The 20,256-nt window shown below is 43.4% G+C and overlaps 1 protein-coding gene across 1 annotated transcript in view; it reads right to left on the bottom strand.

The window, feature by feature from the left end:
• Window positions 1-3,228, bottom strand: part of LOC102430997 (caspase-13) — a 25,389-nt gene extending 22,161 nt beyond the window's left edge. The window contains exon 1 of the mRNA XM_023764914.1: window positions 3,089-3,228. Coding sequence (XP_023620682.1) covers window positions 3,089-3,212 — 124 coding nt within the window. The 5' untranslated portion in view covers window positions 3,213-3,228. The remainder of the gene's footprint in view (window positions 1-3,088) is intronic.
• Between the last annotated feature and the right edge of the window lie 17,028 nt (window positions 3,229-20,256).

The raw sequence follows: 20,256 nt of genomic DNA, 5'->3' as shown, positions 1-20,256 counted from the left end.
ATTTTGAAAAAAAAAATCCATCATCTACCCCATCCCAGATTAAAGAGAAAGTAATAAACCTGGACAGGAAGCAGCGTGAATGTTAGTGAAAACACCTCTCAGACCACAATCTTGGACATATACCAGACAAGCGTGTCCTTCCTGCTGGGGGGAATGTCCCTTCCACCTAGAGAAGGGCTTCTTTCAAAAGCTGATACACATATATGCATAACCCATGGACACAGACACTAGTGTGGTGAAGGCCTGGAGGGTGGAGGGGCAAAAACGGGACATGTAGTGCTTTCAGTAATAAAGAGACATTTAAAAAGAGAAAAGAAAAAGGGAACAAAAGCTTATATGTAATTGTGAGGGCTCTATAATGTATGTAGCATTTTATGTATTAGTTTTTTTATTACTATTGATGAACTCTAGTGAAACAGGAATTTTAGCAATGAAATGGGACAGGTTTAGGAAATATTAGAAATTTTGGAAGTTAAGAGAACCATGGAGGAAGCACAGGGCTGCAGAGCAGCAGAAGGTATATTTCCATAGAATAAGGGAGCTGAAAAGCTGCAACAGGTACATTTCCATAGAATGAGGGAGCTGGGAACAGCAAAAGGTCTATAGTTACAAAATACAGGGAAGGAACTCCTTCATCCAGGAGAAGAAGAAACCCCAAAGGGAATAGGAAAGCAATAGGATATGAGATGGGGGAGAACCTCACATGTCCCATGTGAGGTTCAACCTTGAGCCCAGGAGTTACTATAGTAACCAGTCCAAGGGAATAGTGACCAATCCCAGAGGATTTCAAGTCACCAAGATCTGCAGCCATTATAAGCCATAGGAAAAGGAGCTCAGTGTGACCTTTTCCCCCTCCCTACATGGAAGTCCTTTCTGTGGGAAACTTTCCCTCTCCCCATGTGGGAGTCTGTACTTGTTCTTCAATAAATCTCCACCTTTGCTCTACCACTTTCTGTCCATGTATTCATTTTTTGATTCCAGTGGTCAAAGAACCTGGGTTCCAGTCCAAAAACTCTGTTATCACTAGTATACAGGTTTGGGATTTTATTTTAAACTCTGCAGCAAGCAGAGTCCATCACTGTTGCACTTGGGCCTGAGGACATGTAGTTTCTAGTAGCATTTGTAATTCAATCTAGGTCAAACAAATAAACTAACTCTCAGAAGCCTGACACTGTATTTGGTTGTATAAAACAACTCAAGCCTATTAATGCGTCCTCTGAGGTCACGGTTCATTATGCTTGTCAATTTCATGGACAGGAAATAAATGTAAGGTTTTTATGTTTTTATAAAGATTTCAATATAACAATACACGCCTTAAAAGTTTAATCCTGAAATTCTAAGAATTGGCATGAGCTAACACATGCGAAATACCCTGAGTTTTCATCCCATAGTTATTATTGAAGACAAGATTTCCATAGACAAAATATGGTCTAGTTCCCTGCTCTGCATGAGGGAGAGCCATAGGCTGTCCCTCAAAATGCTGAGCCCAAGGTGACAGACTGCAGCTCGTCCCGTCCTTCCCATCCAGACTGCTGGACTAACTTAACCATCAATAAGTTCAAGAACGTATTCTGGAGGAGGCCTTGTGGTGGTAGGAGTGTACATGTCAAGAACTTTTTTTTTAGAAAGATCTCTGCCATTAGAGTCATTCAAATAAGTCATTGAATTACCATATTCTGTGGCCCAGAAAACAATTGCCAAGTAGATGAGAGAGAGACAAAGAAATGACAGCCTGACTGAGGAGGCATCATCTGGCAAGCAGCCAGGTGACTCCAGGTGTTGGCTTTATTAGAGTGGTTTGTCCAAGTGCCTCTAGGACTCAAGGATTATGAACTGGAAGGAAGAAGAAGAAACTGGGGCAAAGAAGAAGAAACTTTGGCTTCTATACAATTATTCCGAACCCTTATTGTGAGTATTGATTGTCTTTAATTTGGGGGAGTGTTAAATGGAAAAAAAAAGGTATTAAAAGAGAAACAGGAAGTTACTCAGAGATGAGCTTTGCTATGTCAGTAAGCCAGGCATAGGCTTCCCCTAGTCCCGGAGAAAAAGATGTCTTGCTTTCAAAGAACAACTTTTCCCTCTGATTGCATTTGGGAAGCATAAAAGAGACCAGGGGTTGAGAGTCCATCAGAGCTCCCATCTCGGCTGTGTGGGGCCGTAGGCACTATAGATAGAAGGGGCAGGTCAGATGCCTGTCTGTCTTATATAAGGGCCTCAGGAGCATGTGAGGTAGAGGTCGGGCCTTACACAATTGTCTACAGCCTAGTTCCATGCTAGTGGACAACATCCCTCAAAGAAAATGTAAGGGGGCAATTAAATGAAAGAGTCCACATTTAAAATCCTAGCTTTTCTGTCAGGATTGAATTTATTCTCTGAGTGCCTCACCATCATTGAAATATTTTATTCCTCCTGGAGAGCAAACTTTTGGAGAGAAATTATAAAACTACTCCATAACAGACCTTAAGTCTTCATGTAAGATAACTATATAAGTTTCTAGGCATTTTTTGACTTAAATAACTAGCTGACAAACTAATTAACTAGCTAACTAACTAAATAAATAAATAAAGTGCCTTGCCAAGAGGACTAGAGAATGTGGTATAAAGTTTACCAGACTGTTCTCATAAACTTCAACAACTGAGCTATCATATACTCAGGATGGGAAGTGAGTTTTAATTCAAAGAAGGATTCTGAGGTAAAAGGAATAAGAATAAAGAATAACGAGACAGGGGATATACAATAGTGCCACTGACTTGGAAATGGGGCCCTAAAACCAGACATAAAGAAGTTGTCTGCACACTAACATGACCAATGAAGAAATTCTATGGGGGTGCAAAGACAAGTGGACTGCATGGACTTTAGTCTGAGCTGTACCAGGGGTCCTCAAACTTTTTAAACAGGGAGCCAGTTCACTGTCCCTCAGACTGTTGGAGGGCCGGACTAAAGTTTAAAAAAAACTATGAACAAATTCCTATGCACACTGCACATATATAATTTTGAAGTAAAAAAAACAAAATGGGAACAAATACTATATTTGTATTTGCATGTGGCCCGCGGGCCGTAGTTTGAGGACCCCTGCTGGAGACCTTACCTGAGGGCAGCCCCATCTTCTCTGCAAGGTGAGAGTAGATTTCATGGATGTGATGGATACACGCTTGGCTTGCCAGGTCCCCTTTCCTAAAGACTGAGTGAACCAAAGCTCGGGCCTTATCCATAACTGTGGCATTTTCATTTCTTACTCTTGCCATCTCCATATGGTTCAGCATTCCTTTTTTTAATAGGTAAACAAACGGGTCATTCATCGTGCCCGAGGTCTCTGATTGGATAAAAACCTTCCTCTTCTCCTTCAGGTCTTTGTCTGTTTGAAGCACAAGGATTTCTCAAGTCACTAAACGGCCTCATTTTCCTCTCAAGTCAGCAATAGCCTCCTTTAGATTTAATCCATAAAATGTCCCTCCCCATGCAGTTCAGTCATCCTGAGCTACCCACATCCCTCACTCTCCCCTCAGTGCTACCCAGTGTGCTCACTGAGAGCCTGAAGTCAGAGATTTACTATCAGTGCCTCCTGTTTATTCAACTCTGCAAAATAAAAGAAGGAAACAGTGATAGCCTATTTCCCTGGGGACAGCAGCTGCTGGTACCCATCTCATGGGGATCCTGCTCCCTTTGGCAGATAATTCGGTAAAGTCTTTAAGGCCCCTTCTCTACTTCCCTTTCTCCTCTCTCCTCTTTCTACCCTCTCCCTCAGTTCTGTTCACCTAAACATTCACAGAACCTAATTGTGGCTTCCCCAAAAGCCAGCCACTTTCAAAAATTTTCCCCAAGACCTATCCTTCTAGAAAGTAAACAAACTAACAAAATAGAACAACAAAAACAAGAAAAAAAAACCCCAAAACTCACCGGCCATGGCTTTTCTCTCCTAGCCTTGGAGTGCAATTTGAAACTGAAAGCATGTTCCCCCTCCTTTTAAGCAGGGCTTGTACATATAATCAGGAAATACCTATTGCTCATTCATATGCATGTCTTTATTTTTTCTCCAAAGTAATAATCTTATTGCTTACCTTCAGAGTGTCTCAGCGTGTACATCCTTGGAAAATTTCCTTCACCAGCACTGGATGAGGCTGGGGTAGGAAGGGAGTGCAGCCTAGAGGATAAGAAAGTGAAGAGAAAGTATGCATTCACTTCAACTCACACACTAATGAATCTCTCAGTCATTAGGGAGTGTGATCAGGAAAGCAACTCATCCTTTGGTGTCTTAGTCCATTCACGCTACTGTAACAAAATGCCACAGACTGGGTGGCTTATCAACAAGAGGACTTTATTTCTCACAGTTCTGCATCTGGAAGCCCAAAACCAGGTGCCAGCATGGTTGGCTTGTGGTGAGGGCCCTTTACAGGGTTGCAGACTGCTGACTTCTCACCATGAGCTCACCTGGCAGAAAGGGTGAGCTAGTGCTTTGGAATCTCTGTTTCAAGGGTGTGAATCCCACTCATGAGGCTTTTGCCCTCATGATCAGTTCAACTGTTAAAGTCCTCAACTCCTGATATTGTCACCCTGTGCCTTAGGTTTTCAACATCTGAGTATTGGAGGGACACATACATTCAATCTATAGCATTTGGAGAAGTTGAACCATTGTGATCCGTGTCCCTGTCCTGCAGATCTGCTATGTCCTAGGAACTATGTGTTTCTGAGAAGCAGCTCTGTTGTTAGGAGTGAAAACATTTTCCACCACAATCAAATACTTTCTTATCTAACACTTTCTTTTCAGATTATTCAGTTTTGTGGGATACTGTAGAGACTAATGGCTCAGACTCTGGACTCAGAATGTCTGATAGCATTTTAACCTTCCTTTCTTAGGCAAGATATTGAATTTTCCCATGCTTGTGGTTCCTCTATTGGTAAAATAACTAATAGTGCATATCTACACACCTTTGAACATTAAGTGAATGAAAATATGGAAATTGCATAGCGCATTGTGAGCATACAATGTTATTATTTGTTATTAATATATTTTAATTTAAATATTTCTCAATTAAATAGCCAAGGTTAGTTATTTGCAGGTTATCTAGTTAAATTTCTCTCTTGTGAGAATCCTCCTCCATCTCATTCATTCAGTCACTTAGCATATATATCTGGGTGACTACTCCATGTTAGACACTGCTCTAGGCTCGAAGCATTCAGTCAACACAGCCAATGGTCCCTTGCCTCATGGCTTCACATTCAAGATGAGAAGAGAAAGGTGAAACAAATATGTGACTGGGATAGTGTGAGAATGTGGTAAGTGCTAAGGAGAAATTAAGAAAGTGATAGTTGAAATATGGAGGATGTTAAAACTGAAGACAGAGGAGCACAGGAAGGCCTAAAGAGTCACTGCTCTGTGTAAGCACGTGTTTAATTGCTCGTCCCAAAATAAACTCAACATAACCAATTTATTTCATAGATATGGTTGATGGAAGATAGACTAATAACAAAATGCCTATTAGTCTTTGAAAGTTACCAATTTATTTACTAAAAATACTGATGGGAATATTACCTTAGTTTCTTAAGAGAATAGTAACACAGAGTTACTAAAACATTCAGTGTGTGTAAGTATGAGCGTGCATACATGCAGGAAATATCTAAATTAAATATTATGAGCTATATTACTGTTTACTATTAAAAGCAAACTTATATTTTGACACATGGACTACCAGTTCCTTGTTGTGATGTAGGCAACTTGTTAACTTTATTTTTCATTAGAATAAAATCCACTGTGTAGATGTTAATCTAAGACTTTTCTCAGTGTGTTTTTATTTTTATGTTGCTATTTATCCAATCCAGTATGCAGCACAATGTTGTGATCCTTGGCGCAGGGAGGCTTGTTGTAGGAAAGAAAGCAGAAATTGCAGGTATATCGCTTCCTGTATACATTTATATTTATTCATTTATTTCTGAAATGCCTTAAGGATTTCACATGAAGGTTCTCTACAAGCCAGGGCCATACACCAATGAGTAGAAACATGCTGAGGGAGCATTTCAGCCCCAGCTGGACCCGCCCCCCATTGGAGAGCCCCACCCCACTTGGGGGTGTGGCCATCCTTGAAAGCTCACCCCATCTGGCCCCTCCCCCCAGTAGGGACCCCACCACTATCCAGGGCAGGCTGGATAGCCCCCAACCATGCACCAGGCCTTTCTCCTATGTAATAAAAGGTCAATATGCAAACTGATCCTAATGGGGGAATAAATGACCAGAATGACTGCTCAACCAGTCAATATGAGGTGTACTGACCATCTCTCTATCTCTTTTCCCCGTGACAGGCTCTGATTACCCAATGGCGAAGGTGGAACCAGGGATGGGTGGCAGGGGATTCGGGTGGTGCCAGGCCAAGGTCCCTGTCCCACCAGTCACCCTACACACAGAGTGCACCCCGTGGCAGGGGCAGGCTTGACAAGCAGGTGGAATGGCCAACCTCTAGGTTCCTCCCATGTGCTGGCAGGCTCTGATTACCTGATGGCAAACTGAGAACTGGGGGTGGATGGTGGTGGGAGGCGGGGCTGGCTGCGAGCCACCAGGGAAGATGGCCCTGAGCACAGGCCAGGCCTAGGGACAGCACCTGTTTACAAATTTCATGGGCTGGGCCACTAGTTTATATATAAAACATTGCGTTTATTTAATGTAAATCTTTTGATGAGTTTAGAAATATACCTACATTCATGGTACCATCACCACAGTCTAACATTGTACACATTTCACTAAAATTTTATATTCAAGTTATTCATCTGTTTCTTTAGGCAATGTGCTTTCTGAATCTTGTTGAAAATTTTCCCTAGAAAAATATCATAAATATATTTTTCTATATTTTTTCTCCTCATCACTTGAAAGATTTGCTTTTTACATTTAGGTCTTTACTCCATCTGGTATATTCTTCAGGTACAATATATGCGTGTGTGTGTGTGTGTGTGTGTGTGTTTCTATAAAATAATATCTTGAATCACTCATTATTTTACATCTGCAACATGACATATTTTATATTGTTCATTTCTAGCTTTTCTATGCTTTATTGTGTATCTATTAGTCTACCCATGTACCAACTGGGTTTCATGATTTGTGTCCAAGCAATCTCCCAACCACTTTTTAATTATTTTTTCTTAGATATTCTTACTACTTGACCTTCTAAACAAAGAGTATAAATAACTTTTCAGGTTCAAAAAAATACCTGGTTAGATTTTCTTTGGTATTCTGTTGTGTTTATAGATTAATTTGGGTAGAAAATTAAAAACCTTACATTTATTTGTCTTCTTATTAATAATGTGGCATATCCCTCATGCTAGTTAAATTTTCGTCTATGTCACTCAATAATTTCTTAAAGTAGTTTCCCATATAGACCTTGTAATTATTTGGTTATAATTTTCTTTAAGTACCTTGTAAGATTTGTTGCTCTTGCAAATAGAAGCTTAAAAAGCAAAATAATTTCTGCTTGTATGGCTTTTGAATAGAAAATGGTATTAATGTTATATATTTATCAAAATTCTTGCAAATGTGAGGAATTTATTATTAATTCTGTGAGGTTTCAATAAGGAACTCTGATCAAGATGGTGGCATAAGTAAATGTGGTACTCAAATCCTCCCACAACCACATCAAAATTCCAACTAAACTACAGAACAAGCATCATTCAGAGCCACTTGACTAGCTGAATGAAATCCTTTAACTAGGGATTTAAAAAAGAAGCCACATCAAGACTGGTAGGAGGGGAAGAGACACAGAATGGGCTGGTCGCATTCCCACATACAGCAGATATAAATCAGGAAGGATATCTGTTCTGCAGAGGTCCCCTCTGAGAAGCAAGGGGTCCCATCCACATACTAAGACCTGCAGCCCAGGATTCCAGTGGCAAGAGGAGAAGTGCCCATTACTTCTGGCTATGAAGACCAGGGGAGATTGTGGCTGAATGAGATGGAGGGCTTCTGGAGTCCCAAGCAGTTCTTTGTAAAGAGACTGTGAGAAACCATACTTGGACTCACTGGTTCTGAATTCTAGCACTGGGACAACAGCTTGTAAATCACTAGGGACATACAGGAAAGAAATGAATTGTCTGGCATCAGAGTGAGAGGTGGCAGGCAGCTTTCTGCCTGAATAAGTGCTGGCAGAGGACATTGTTCCTTTTCTGAGACCCCTTCCAGAGAGCCTGCAGGCACCAATCCTGGATCTCCATCAACCTGTCTCACACTGTCTGCCCTGCCCTGGGGATTCCCTTTTCCTCACCACACTCAACTTGAGGCCCCGCCTTCTCCATGTCATTTGCAGTGGCTTTTTCATAAATGTGTCCTCTCTTGCCTCATGCTTCAGACACTCCTAAAAAATCTCAAATAAGCAGCATCAGGCCTCTGCACACACTGTATCACTTTCTATGTGGCCCCAGGCCCAGCACTAGCAGTAGCTGGCCTTGGTTCACATGTGCCCTTTCTTGAGCACCTTCAAGCCCAGCACTAGTAACATCCATTTACAGACTGTTCTGTAGCATGTGCAGGGTGGCCCAAGGTAGGGCAGAGACAGTCACTGATTTTACAACTCCTGGGAGACCCTAAAGCCAGTGTACCCAGCGAACAGCTTCAGACTACATTGGATTACAGCCCTGAACTCCATAAGGTACACAATTAACAGCAGACTTAGTGGGCACCAAAGCCTCACTGAAGCAAGTCCTGTTCTGTAGGTTCCCCTCCTGCACAGCAGCTCCTCTGTTCTAGTGGCAGCTGGTCCTCAAAGGGGCAACCAACAGTAATCAAGGCTCAGCTATAACTGAACAGGGGTGTACCTGGAGCACCTAGCTTGGGTTACTGTGGAGGCAGTGCCACTGGGCCCTACATGACACCTACTATACAAGGCCATTCTACTAAGTTCAGCTCTACACAAAACATAAAAACAAACCTAGAGAAGCAGCCAAAATGGGGAGACAAAGAAACAGGTCACAAGTAAAAGTACAGGAGAAATATCCAGAAAAAGAACTAAATAAATGGAGGCAAGCAAACTATCAGATACAGAATTCAAAGCAATGCAGTAGAAACTTAGTGAGTACAAGGAACTTAGTAAGAACTTCAACAGCATGAAAAAAAACAACACATAGAAACACTAAAAAACAAAACAAAAATTAAGCAGAAATTAATGACACGCCAACTGAAATGACAAATAATTTACAGGGAATCAACAGTAGAATAGATGAAGCTGAGAATCATATCAGCAATTTAGAATATGAAAAGGAAAAAACACCCAATTAGAATAGCAAAAGAAAAATAAATAAATAAATAAATGAAAAATAGGGAGTATCTAGGACAACTTCAAGTGTACCAACATTCACATCATGGGTTTTCAGGAAGGAGAAGAGAGAGAACAATAAATTGAAAACCTATTTGAAAAAATAATGAAAGAAAAATTCACTAACATGATGAAAGAAATTGACATACAAATCTAGGAAGTACAGAGCATCCAATACAAGATGAACCCAAAGAGACCACCAAGACACATCATCATTAAAATGACAAAGGTTAAAGATAAAAACAGAATCTTAAAAGCAGCAAGAGAAAAGCAATCCATTGCCTACAAAGGAGCTCCCATAAGACTGTCTAATGATTTCTCAATAGATACCTTACAGGCTAGAGTGGATGGGCAAGAAATATTCCAAGTGCTGAAAATCAAAGACTGTAACTAAGATTACCCTATCCAGAAAAACTATCATTTAGAATAGAAGGACATGTGAAGTGCTTCTTACATAAGAAAAAGCTAAAGGAGTTCACCACCACCAAACCACTATTAAGCAAAATATTAAAGGGTCTTCTTTAAGAAGAAGAAGAAAAAAGATACAAATATCTGAACAATAAAATGACAATAAATACATATTTATCAAAAATTGAATCTAAAATAACAGAATAAATGACCAAGCAGAATAGAAACAGACTCATAGATATAGAGAACATTTTGACAATTTCTAGATGGGAGGGGGGCTAGGGGATGGGTGAAAAAGGTGAAATGATTAGGAAATACAAACTGGTTGTTACAGAATAGTCATGGGGATGTAAAGTACAGCACAGGGGATATAGTTAATAATATTACATTAAATTTTTTTTTTAAATCTCCATCTGAGGATTTTTTTATTCCATTGCTTTTAGAGAGTATACAATAGTGGGAAGGAGAGGATAAGAGATAAAGAGAGAGAGAAACATAAATGTGAGATAGACACATCGATTGGTTGATTCCCACACACTCCCTGACCAGGGCCAGAGATGAACCTATAACCTAGGTACGTGCCCTTGACCAGAATTGAGCCTGTGTTCGTTTGGTGCTCAGGCCAATGCTCTAATCACTGAGAAACACCAGCCAGGGCTCAATGATGTTCTACTAACTATTCATGGTGTCAGATGGGAATGATATTTATTGGGATTATCACTTAGTATGCCATGGGATGTCTGATAACCGGAGTGTACACCTGAAACCAACATAATATTCTATGCCAACAGTAATGAAAAAATGATTTAAAAAATTTTTTTAAAATATATTTTATTGATTTTTTTACAGAGAGAAAGGGAGAGATATAGAGAGTTAGAAACATCGATGAGAGAGAAACATCGATCAGTCGCCTCCTGCACATCTCCCACTGGGGATGTGCCCTCAACCCAGGTACATGCCCTTGACCGGAATCGAACCTGGGACCTTTAAGTCCGCAGGCTGACGCTCTATCCACTGAGCCAAACCGGTTTCGGCTAAAAAAATTTTTGAGATATTTCAATGAATCCAATCATGTATTCCAGGAATAATGGAAGGAAATATAAATATACTGGGAATTAACGGTAGAGTAAATGATTTCTTGTGCTCCAGACATTTTAATTTTATTTTCTTAGAAGTCTAATGCAACATTTAATACAGTTAGTTTTTACATTTTACTTAAAGGCTCAAGGCTAGTTGCATGAATTCGTGCATGGGTGGGGTCCCTAGGCTTGTCCAGTGATCAGGGTCCATATGGGCCCTCTAGCCCAGATCAGATCATGGCTGGGCTGATCACAGCCTGCCAGCCAGGAGGAGGAACAGCGGGAGAGAACAAGGGAGGTAGGTCGGCCAGGGAGAGGGTCTGTGGCAGGTTGGCTGGACAGCTAGGGGGAGGAACCAGCTGGGTGAAGGGACACCAGGGGGTTAGCCAGCCCAGATAGATGTGGATCAGGGCCAGCCAGCTGGGGGGAAGGACCAGCAAGGGGGAAGCACTGGGCAGGGTGGAGGAAGTGTGGGAGGTTGGCCGGCCAGCCCCATTCGAGGTGATCTGGGTGGTGGGACAGGGGGAGGGACTGGCCAGGGGAGGGACTGCAAGAGGTTGTCTGGCCACAAGGAAGGACCAGGGGAGGTTGGCTGGCCGCAGGAGGTTGGCTGTGGTATTACACTGACCACAAGGGGCCAGTTCCTGCATTGAGCATCTGGCCCCTGGTGGTCAGTGTGCGTTATAGCGACTGGTCAACCAGCCCTTCTGGTCGTTTGGTCGTAACGGTCGCTTAGGCTTGTATATATATATATAGACTAGAGGCCCAGCATGCAAAATTGTGTGGTAGTCTGTTGCCCCGCCCACCCATGTGCGGACTGCCCACCCGCCTCTGCACCACACTCGCTGACCCACCCACCCGACCACCGCTGCTCAGAGCATTTGAAATCTCTTAAGAGTGATTGGGAGGGGGTTTCCAATCCCACTCCTTTTCCTCTAATGGTTTTCCTGCCCCTCCCTCCTTCCCCTATGCTGGTCAAGAGAGCCTCTGGCTGCTCCCCTTCAAGGGCTAATCAGGGGAAAGAGCCTTTGACCTTGGCTATAAAAACACCTGTCTAATCACTGAGCTTAGCCCACCTGAAGTCCAGACACATAAGTTACTGCAAATAAACATTGTTGGAGGGTGTGTGTATGTGTGTGTGTGTGTGAAAGTTTAGGTCTCTGATATTGAGAGGAAAAAACTATTCCTTTAAAATAATGACAACACCTATTTCAAATATTGTAATGAAAGTATGAAAATAACAAATCTCACATAAAAAGGCTGCAAAAATGTTATTTTACTTTGAAGGCAGTAATAACTGAAAATAACAAGTTTCTTTCAGGCCACATCCTAAAAAGGTCAGTGCGTTTTTTATGTCTTAAGCTTATATAAAGGTCTTAAAAGACCCCTGACCCTGCCTTCTGAAGATTCTAGGTTAACACGTTTGTCTTAAAAGCTGTGAGGTGCCTAATTTTTTAAAAGAACCGGCCACACCCCCTTCCTCAACCATATTGTCAATCATCCAAGCTTTCCTATCTAATAAAAGAGAAACATGGTAATTAGCCGTACGGCTGTTACCCTTCCCATTGGCTAATCAGTGAGATATGCAAATTAACTGCCAACCAAGATGGCAGCCAGCAGCCAGGCTGCTGACTCGAACAAGGAGGCTTGCTTGCTTCAGTGACAGAGGAAGCCCAGCTTCCCCGCCTGCCTTGCCGGTCTCTCAGCTTCACTGTAAGCAACATTGTAACAAATATAGAAGCTAAACAAAACCCTGGGCTTCAGCCAGCAGGACCACAACATTGTTTCAAATACAAAAGGTAAACAAAGGCCAGAAACCTGCTTTCAGCAGCGGAGGTCTCATAGCTGGAGCCGAGCCTCAGAGCTAAAGCTGGCCCAGAATAAAAAAAAAAGGAAAAAAGGACAGGTAGGGAGCTTCAGTCACCCGCCAGCCTGAAAACGGCCCTCAGTCCCTCACCCAGGCTGGCCAGGCACCCCGGTGGGGACCCTCACCCTGATCCAGGACACACTTCAGGGCAAACCAGCTGGCCCCCACCTTTGCACCAGGCTTCTATCCTATATAGTAAAAGGGTAGTATGCCTCCCAGCACCGGGATCAGTGGAGCAGCAAGGCCTCCCGGCACCGGGATCAGCGTGACAGGGGGCAGCGACCAAACCCCCGATTGCCCTGGGGCTCTGTGTGTGACAGGGGGCGGGGCCACAACCTCCCTATCCGCCCTGCTCTGTTCATGACAAGGGGGAGCTCCTAAACCCCCTGATCAGCCCTGCTCTGTGTGTGACAGGGGGGAGCTCCCCAACCCCCTGATTGCCCTGTGGCTCTGTGTGTGACAGGGTGCGGCGCCCCAATGCCCCCCATTGGCCCTGCCCTGAATGTGACAGTGGTGGAGCCCCAACTCCCCTATCGGCCCTGCTCTCTGAGTGACAGGGGGAGTCCTCAACCCCCTGATTGGCCCTGCTCTGTGTATGACAGGGGGGAGCTCCCCAACACCCTGATGGGCCCTGCTCTGTGCGTGATAGGGGGCAGGGCCCCAACCCCCTGATCGGCCCTGCTCTGTGCATGACAGGGGTTGGCGTCGCAACCTCCCTATCGACCCTGCCTTGAGTGTGATAGGGGGCAGTGCCCCAAACCCCCAATCGGCCCTACCCTGAGTGTGACTAGGGGTGGCATTGCAACCTCCCAATCCGCCCTGCTCTGTGTATGACAGGGGGCGGCGCCCCAACTCCCCAATTGGCCCTGCTCTGAGCCTGACCAGGGGCTGCACCTAGGGATTGGGCCTGCCCTCTGCCACTCGGGAGTAGGCCTAAGCCAGCAGGTCATTATCTCCCGAGGGGTCCCAGACTGTGAGAGGGCACAGGCTGGGCTGAGGGACCCTCTCTCCCCCCCAAGTGCACAAAGTTTTGTGCACCGGGCCTCTAGTCTAATCTAATAAAAGAGAAACATGGTAATTAGCGTAAGACCGCTACCCTTCCCATTGGCTAATTAGCGAGATATGCAAATTAATCACCAGCCAAGATGGTGGTTAACCGCCAGCAAAGATGGCGGTTAATTTGCATATGTAGGCACAATGCAGGGAGGCAAAAGGGAAAGCACCGAAGAAGCCCCCTGCCACTGACAGTGATCAGAAACCCAGGGGGGGAGCTAAGAGCAGGGGGGCAGGGCATAGGTGGTCCTGGGGCTGCCTTTGCCCCTACCCCCCCAGCCATGATCAGAGAATCAGGCGCCTTTGCCACACTGGCCAGTGATAGTGGGAAGTAGGGGTGGAGCCAGCGATGGGAGCTGGGCAGGGGCGGAGCCCACTATCGAGGGGCGGCTGGAGCTGCGGGTCGCCACTGCCCAGGCCTAACGCCTCGCCTGGGCAGGGGCAGAGCCCACAATCGTGGGGCGGTGCAGCTGTGGCTCGCCCCTGCCCAGGCCTAATGCCTTGGCCAGAGACGTTAGGCCTGGGCAAGGGCAGTGCCAGTGTTCATGGGGCGGCTGCAGCTGGGGGGGTCCCCTGCCCAGGCCTAATGCCTTGGCCAGAGGCATTAGGCCTGGGTATGGGCGGTGCCAGTGATCATGGGGAGCAGGGGCAGAGTCACAGATGGTGGGAGCTTGGGGTCCCCTGCCAGGCCTAATGTCTGGGTGAGAGGCATTAGGGTGGAGCCGGCAATCGCAGGGAGCAGGGGCCGAGTTGGCGATGGTGGGGAGCTGGGGGTCCCTTGCCCAGGCCTAATGCCTTGGCCAGAGGTGTTAGGCCTGAGCATGGGCAGAGCCAGCGATCGTGAGCAGGGGCGGCGTGGGCGATAGTAGGGAGCTCGGGGTCCCCTGCCCACCCTGATCCAGGACACCCTTCAGGGCAAACCAGCTGGCTCCCACCCGTGCACCAGGCTTCTATCCTATATAATAAAAGGGTAACGTGCACATGCAATTTTTTTTTCAAATATATTTTATTGATTTTTTACAGAGAGGAAGGGAGAGGGATAGAGAGTTAGAAACATCGATGAGAGAGAAACTTCAATCAGCTGCCTCCTGCACACCCCCTCCTGGGGAAGTGTACACACCCAGAGTACATGCCCTTGATGGGAATCGAACCTGGGACCCTTCAGTCCGCAGGCCGACGCTCTATCCACTGAGGGCGGTAATGTGCAAATTGACCCTAACAGCAGAACGACTGGGAATGACTGGTCACTATGACACACACTGACCACCAGGGGGCAGATGCTCAATGCAGGAGCTGCCCCCCTTGCAGTCAGTGCACTCCAACAGGGGGAGCTCTGCTCAGCCACACGCCAGGCTGACGGCATCACAGCGGCGATGGTGGGAGCCTCTCCTGCCTCCTCAGCAGCTCTGTGGATGTTCAACTTCAGCTTCGGCCCGCTGGCAAGTGGACATCCCCCAAGGGATGTATCACTGCCAGCTTAGGCACAATTCCTCAGGGAGCAGGCCTAAGCCAGCAGGTGGACATCCCCCAAGGGGTCCCAGACTGCGAGAGGGCACAGGCTGGGCTGAGGGACCCCCGAGTGCACAAATTTTTGTGCCCCGGGCCTCTAGTACTTTATAAACAGCCTTGATGTGCTACACACGTGCAAAATGTGGGTAAACTACTTTGCCTTAGAAGTATATATTTAGTAATCACTTAGTAACATTATCTTATTTTTGTGAAATGAGAAGTGATCAACCAAACCTTTCAAAAACACCCACCAGATGATCAATATCACCATATGTTTGATCCACAGTACATTTGGGCATAAACACTTCAATTACAGCTTTGTGTTTAGTATCAAAAACCTTTTCTTGCTCTGGATTACATTTTGAAAACTGCCTATTACAGATAAAGCACCTTTCCAGGTATGCTTCTGAGAAACAGAGGTATTTATGCACACAAAGTTGTGTGCACACCTTTTCATACACAAATGTCTATATGATGCTTGCACCATGCTCCCAGCACATGCCCCCTGCATGTGTGTGGCCACACACCTGGGTCCCAGCATAAACAGGCTGCCCCCAAACACATGGGAGCCCTGCCGGTCTTCCCAGCATAATTAACTGGACTCACTACAAAGACTGTGGTGAGAACCTCTCCACCCACATGGGGCCTGGGACCTAGGGCCACATGGCCCACACCCACCTGAGCAGCTCCGCCTGAGGCTCCACCTGGGGCTCTGCTTGGGGAGGGAGTTGGGGGGGGAGCCAGTGCCAGGGGGCGCCTCGGAGTGCCAGTGTGTCTTTCTTTATTTTTAAAAGATTTGTGCAGCACACACCCAGCCCTTAGCACCACCTCTGCCTGGGCGAGGGGCTGCCAATGGTTTGCAGGCTGGCCACACCCCCAATTGTGGTGGTGGTCCCCACTGGGGCGTTCCCCTGCCGGCCTGGTCGCCCCTAACTGCCTCTGCTCGGTCCCCACTACCATGGCTTTTTCTGGAAGGATGTCCAGGAGATGTAGGATCTAATTAGCATATTACCCTTTTATTAGTATAGATAAGTATTTGTCATATTATTCTCTACTTTTCTATATGTATTTAAAATACTCCAGAATATTTTAAGCGAATAAAAAATGGTCAAGTTGCAGATAAATAATAGTTTTGAATTACAACCTGGTAGGCTTGAAAGCAACATCTGCGTAAAAGGGCATAAGTTGCAGTTGGCAACAAACTTGTTGTTAGGATTGCTTGGTTAATATTCTTTTGTTGGAAAGGCGTGGTTTGGGCAAAGGAGAAAAGGAAACCAGCCCTATGAAAGGGAATGTCTGATTGGCCGTTGCCACAGCAGAGAGGGGCAGGTGTGGCAAAGGTTCAGGCTGTCCCACAGGCAAGGATGTCTGTGTGTATGGGACACCAAGGGACACCTGTCACACCTGAAACAATTTGCTAACACTCACAATTGTGGAACTCAGGAAGAATCATTGTTTTTAAAACTATTATTTCCCTGACATATAAAATATACAAACACATAAATATACGTGCACTCTTCTGAGCTTCCCCTGCCCTCCACTTAATATTTGGCTATGGCCTTCTTTTCATTCATCTTCTCATGTCAACGAATTGGATGTACAGACCTAATTTTTAATGGCTACGGTGTTATGCCTGACTGTTTGACATTACATGGTTTGTTTACCTCACTAACCCTTTATTGTGGGGCAGATTGTTTCCGGTTTCCCCTGGCATCAACAACTACAGTGAACATAATTGCTTGTTTGACTGTTTACTTAGGACTCATTCACAGAAATGGAACTCCTGGCCCAAAGCTAATTCACTTGAATTTTGATCCACATTTCTAAATTGACTTTCTAGAAAGTGCTTAGTCCATTGGTTTTAAATCAGATTACACCCCCACAAATGGGTTAAGAGAAAACTATTCAACGCACCTTGGGCAAATTGCAAACTCTTGCTGAACTTGAGCTGCCTCGGGGCCAGAACCTGGAGGATCCAGGCTAGAAGGTGAAGTCCAGGGAAGCGCAATTGGGGTGGTCGAGGGCCCTGTGTGGGTACGAGCGTGTGAGTGTGTGTCCCTGGGGTCCATGCTCATGCACACACTCACATGCCCTCACTCCTGCTCTGTATCCTTGGCCACCAGGTGTTGGGGTCCAGCCCCAGCAGGTCCAGGGGTTCCCCAAGGTGTGGATGGAGTCGGTGAAGAAGGAATGACACGAAGACAGAGTTCAGTTGATCAGCAGCCTACCCAGGATCTCTAGCCAGGATCTCCAGCCAAGTTCTGTCTTTTATTGCCTTGTTACATCTGTATTTATACCAGTTGATTTTAATCCTATCAATTTCTATTCCAAAGGTTAGGGCATTTCTTATCTCCATTCCAAGGTTACTCTATTGTTCTATTAAGCTACAAGGAAGTAACTGAAGGAGATTATTCTAAGTAAAGATTATGTAGCTTAAGTGTGATTGTTCCTAGTTAAAGTGATTAACTACCTGCCTGGCACTTAGTTAAGGGGTTTTGCTGATAAAAATCCTCACCTGGGGAAACAACCTTTCTCGGGGAGGTGGTCCTGTTTAAAACACATAGCATTAAGGGGGGGGGGGGGGCAAACATATTAAGAACAGTATGCCATATATGCCAGGTCCCTTGAAACATAAAAACATAATCTGTGCAGATGTTTCTTCCCTGCAGAGACTGCCTCAAGCAGCAAGGGTGGATCGGCTTCCAGCAACAGGAACTTCCATGAGCTCGGATGCATCCAGTCCCAGCACCAAGCAAGTCCAAGAAAGTTTCCCCAGACTGACTCCCACCCGCACCCACTAGAGGCAGGACCAGGAGGATGCCGGCTGTAAGGTGAAGTCTAGGGAGGCGTGGGTGGCACGGCCAAGGGCCCTGTGTGGGTGCGAGCGTGTGAGTGTGTGTCGCTCAGGTCCAAGCTCATGCACACACCCACATGCCCACACTCCCGCTCTGCACCCTCACAGCGAAGAACCTCACAGCATTCAGCCTGCTCGCCAGTCCCCGCCCGCTTGATTGAGCCTAAGGTCCTTATGGATCCTGGCTCTTTATATAAATAGATAATTCTGTAATATTTCCAAACAATAAGGATATATATATATATATATATATATATATATATATATCTACATCTATAAAAATGTATACACACACTTTAAATAATTATAAAGTGAATGTTTATTAAAATACATTTCATTTTCAAAATTGAGTTATCAGGTCTTAATATATATTTTGGGGGGACACCCTGTATTTTCTCATATTGTTTTTGCTCTATTCTTATGTACTATTAAGCTTTTATTAGGTACATGTTGTTTAATTCAGGAATTGCTTTTCTTCTTATTTATCTAAGGTTTAATTTTAAATCACTAATGAATACGAATATTATTAAATGCTTTCCTAAACATCTTAAGATATAGTTTTTTTTCTTTAATCTCTTAATTTGAGTAATGCAAGCATAAATATTTCTGTTATTCAACTATAACTATATTCCCAGAGAAAATACTAACTGGCTAAAAATTATTGCTACAAAAATGTGGCTGGATTTGTTTTGCTAACACCTTATTTAGAGTGTTTACATCAATGTTCCTGAGAATCAACCTATGCTTTTCTAACTTCTCTGGTTTTCTATCAGTTTTGTACTAGCCCCATAAAAGAATTTAAAGAGGTTACTTCTATTTTTATTATATGGAAGTATTTACATAAAGTTAAGTTCAGCACTTTCTTAGAGGTTTTGTAAGATATTTACATATTTATTTATTTATGTATTTATTTATGTCTGTTAACTTCTTTGCAAGTAGATATAACAAAAAATAATCTGTTTAATGTTTATTGATACATTTGGCTTTTTATTTCTTAATGGATTAATTTTGTTAATTTATCTTTTCTAGAATTTCATCTATATTATGTGTGGCAGACAATTTTATAATTTTACTGTATTTACTTGTATTTATGGTTCATTTTTATCTCCAATCTTGTGTTTCTACTAATTCTTATTTTTCATACTCAATCTTACTGAATGTCTGCTATTAGTATTTTTTAAAGACCAGCTTTTGCTTTTCTTGATCTGCTCAATTTTTTTTTGTTTGTTTCATGACATCTCATTGATTTTTGTATTTTAACATCTATTTTCATTTTCCTATTTCTTTATTGGTTCAGTATTTTCTGACTTCTCAAGGTGGAATGCTTAGTTCATTTTTTTCTTTCTTGTTTTTATATGTGTACATGTGTATGTAGCTAGTATATGCATATGAAATATTAATATATATGTGCATGTGTATGTTTTTTTCCAACTGTGTGGTGAAGTGTGAAAATCTTTATGTTATTGGATTTTTTAATATTATCACACAGTAGAAGAATTAATTCTCTATAGTATGTGCTTTTGGATCTTTGTGATGTGTCTCATGTTTCTACACAGACAGCCAAGTCCAGAGATATAAACATTATGAATCTTTGTAGTGTAAGTTAAACATTACAACTCAAAATTCGACTAAACCTTACAGTTCAGAACTCTTATAGATTCTCTTTTTCATGGCTTTGCAGAGACAACGCAGAATAGTGGTCAATAACTCAGATTCTAGAGAAAGTCAAATTGAGTTCAAATCATGGTGTATCTACCTACTAACTGAGTGACTTTTGGAAAGTCATTTAAACTCTATATACTTTTGCTTTATTATAGGTAGAATGGAGATATTTATAGTAATTACTTTATAGGGTTGCTGTGATGGTTAAATTGATTTCTTATGTATAAAATCCTTTACAGTAATCAAAATTATTAAAATAATATTAATATAGAGTTAATATTATTTTAATATTAAATATTGTTATTAACAATTATGTTAATAAATATAGACAGTTATGGTTATATTTGAAACCGAGAGCATCTTATTTTAATTCAGTTCAGCTATGTACTCAAATATGTATTCAACATTCTATGTGTATATAACAGAACTAGTACATATCCTCACTTAGTAATTCTGATAGTCATGGTGCCAAAATTCCTCTACCAATATTCACCTTTCCAGAAATTTTAATATTCTCTCTCCTATTGCTGATACTCC

The sequence above is a fragment of the Myotis lucifugus genome, unplaced genomic scaffold (assembly GCF_000147115.1).
Source record: "Myotis lucifugus unplaced genomic scaffold, Myoluc2.0 scaffold_361, whole genome shotgun sequence".
Taxonomy (NCBI): Eukaryota; Metazoa; Chordata; class Mammalia; order Chiroptera; family Vespertilionidae; genus Myotis; species Myotis lucifugus.
This window is presented reverse-complemented; position numbering and strand designations above follow the sequence as displayed.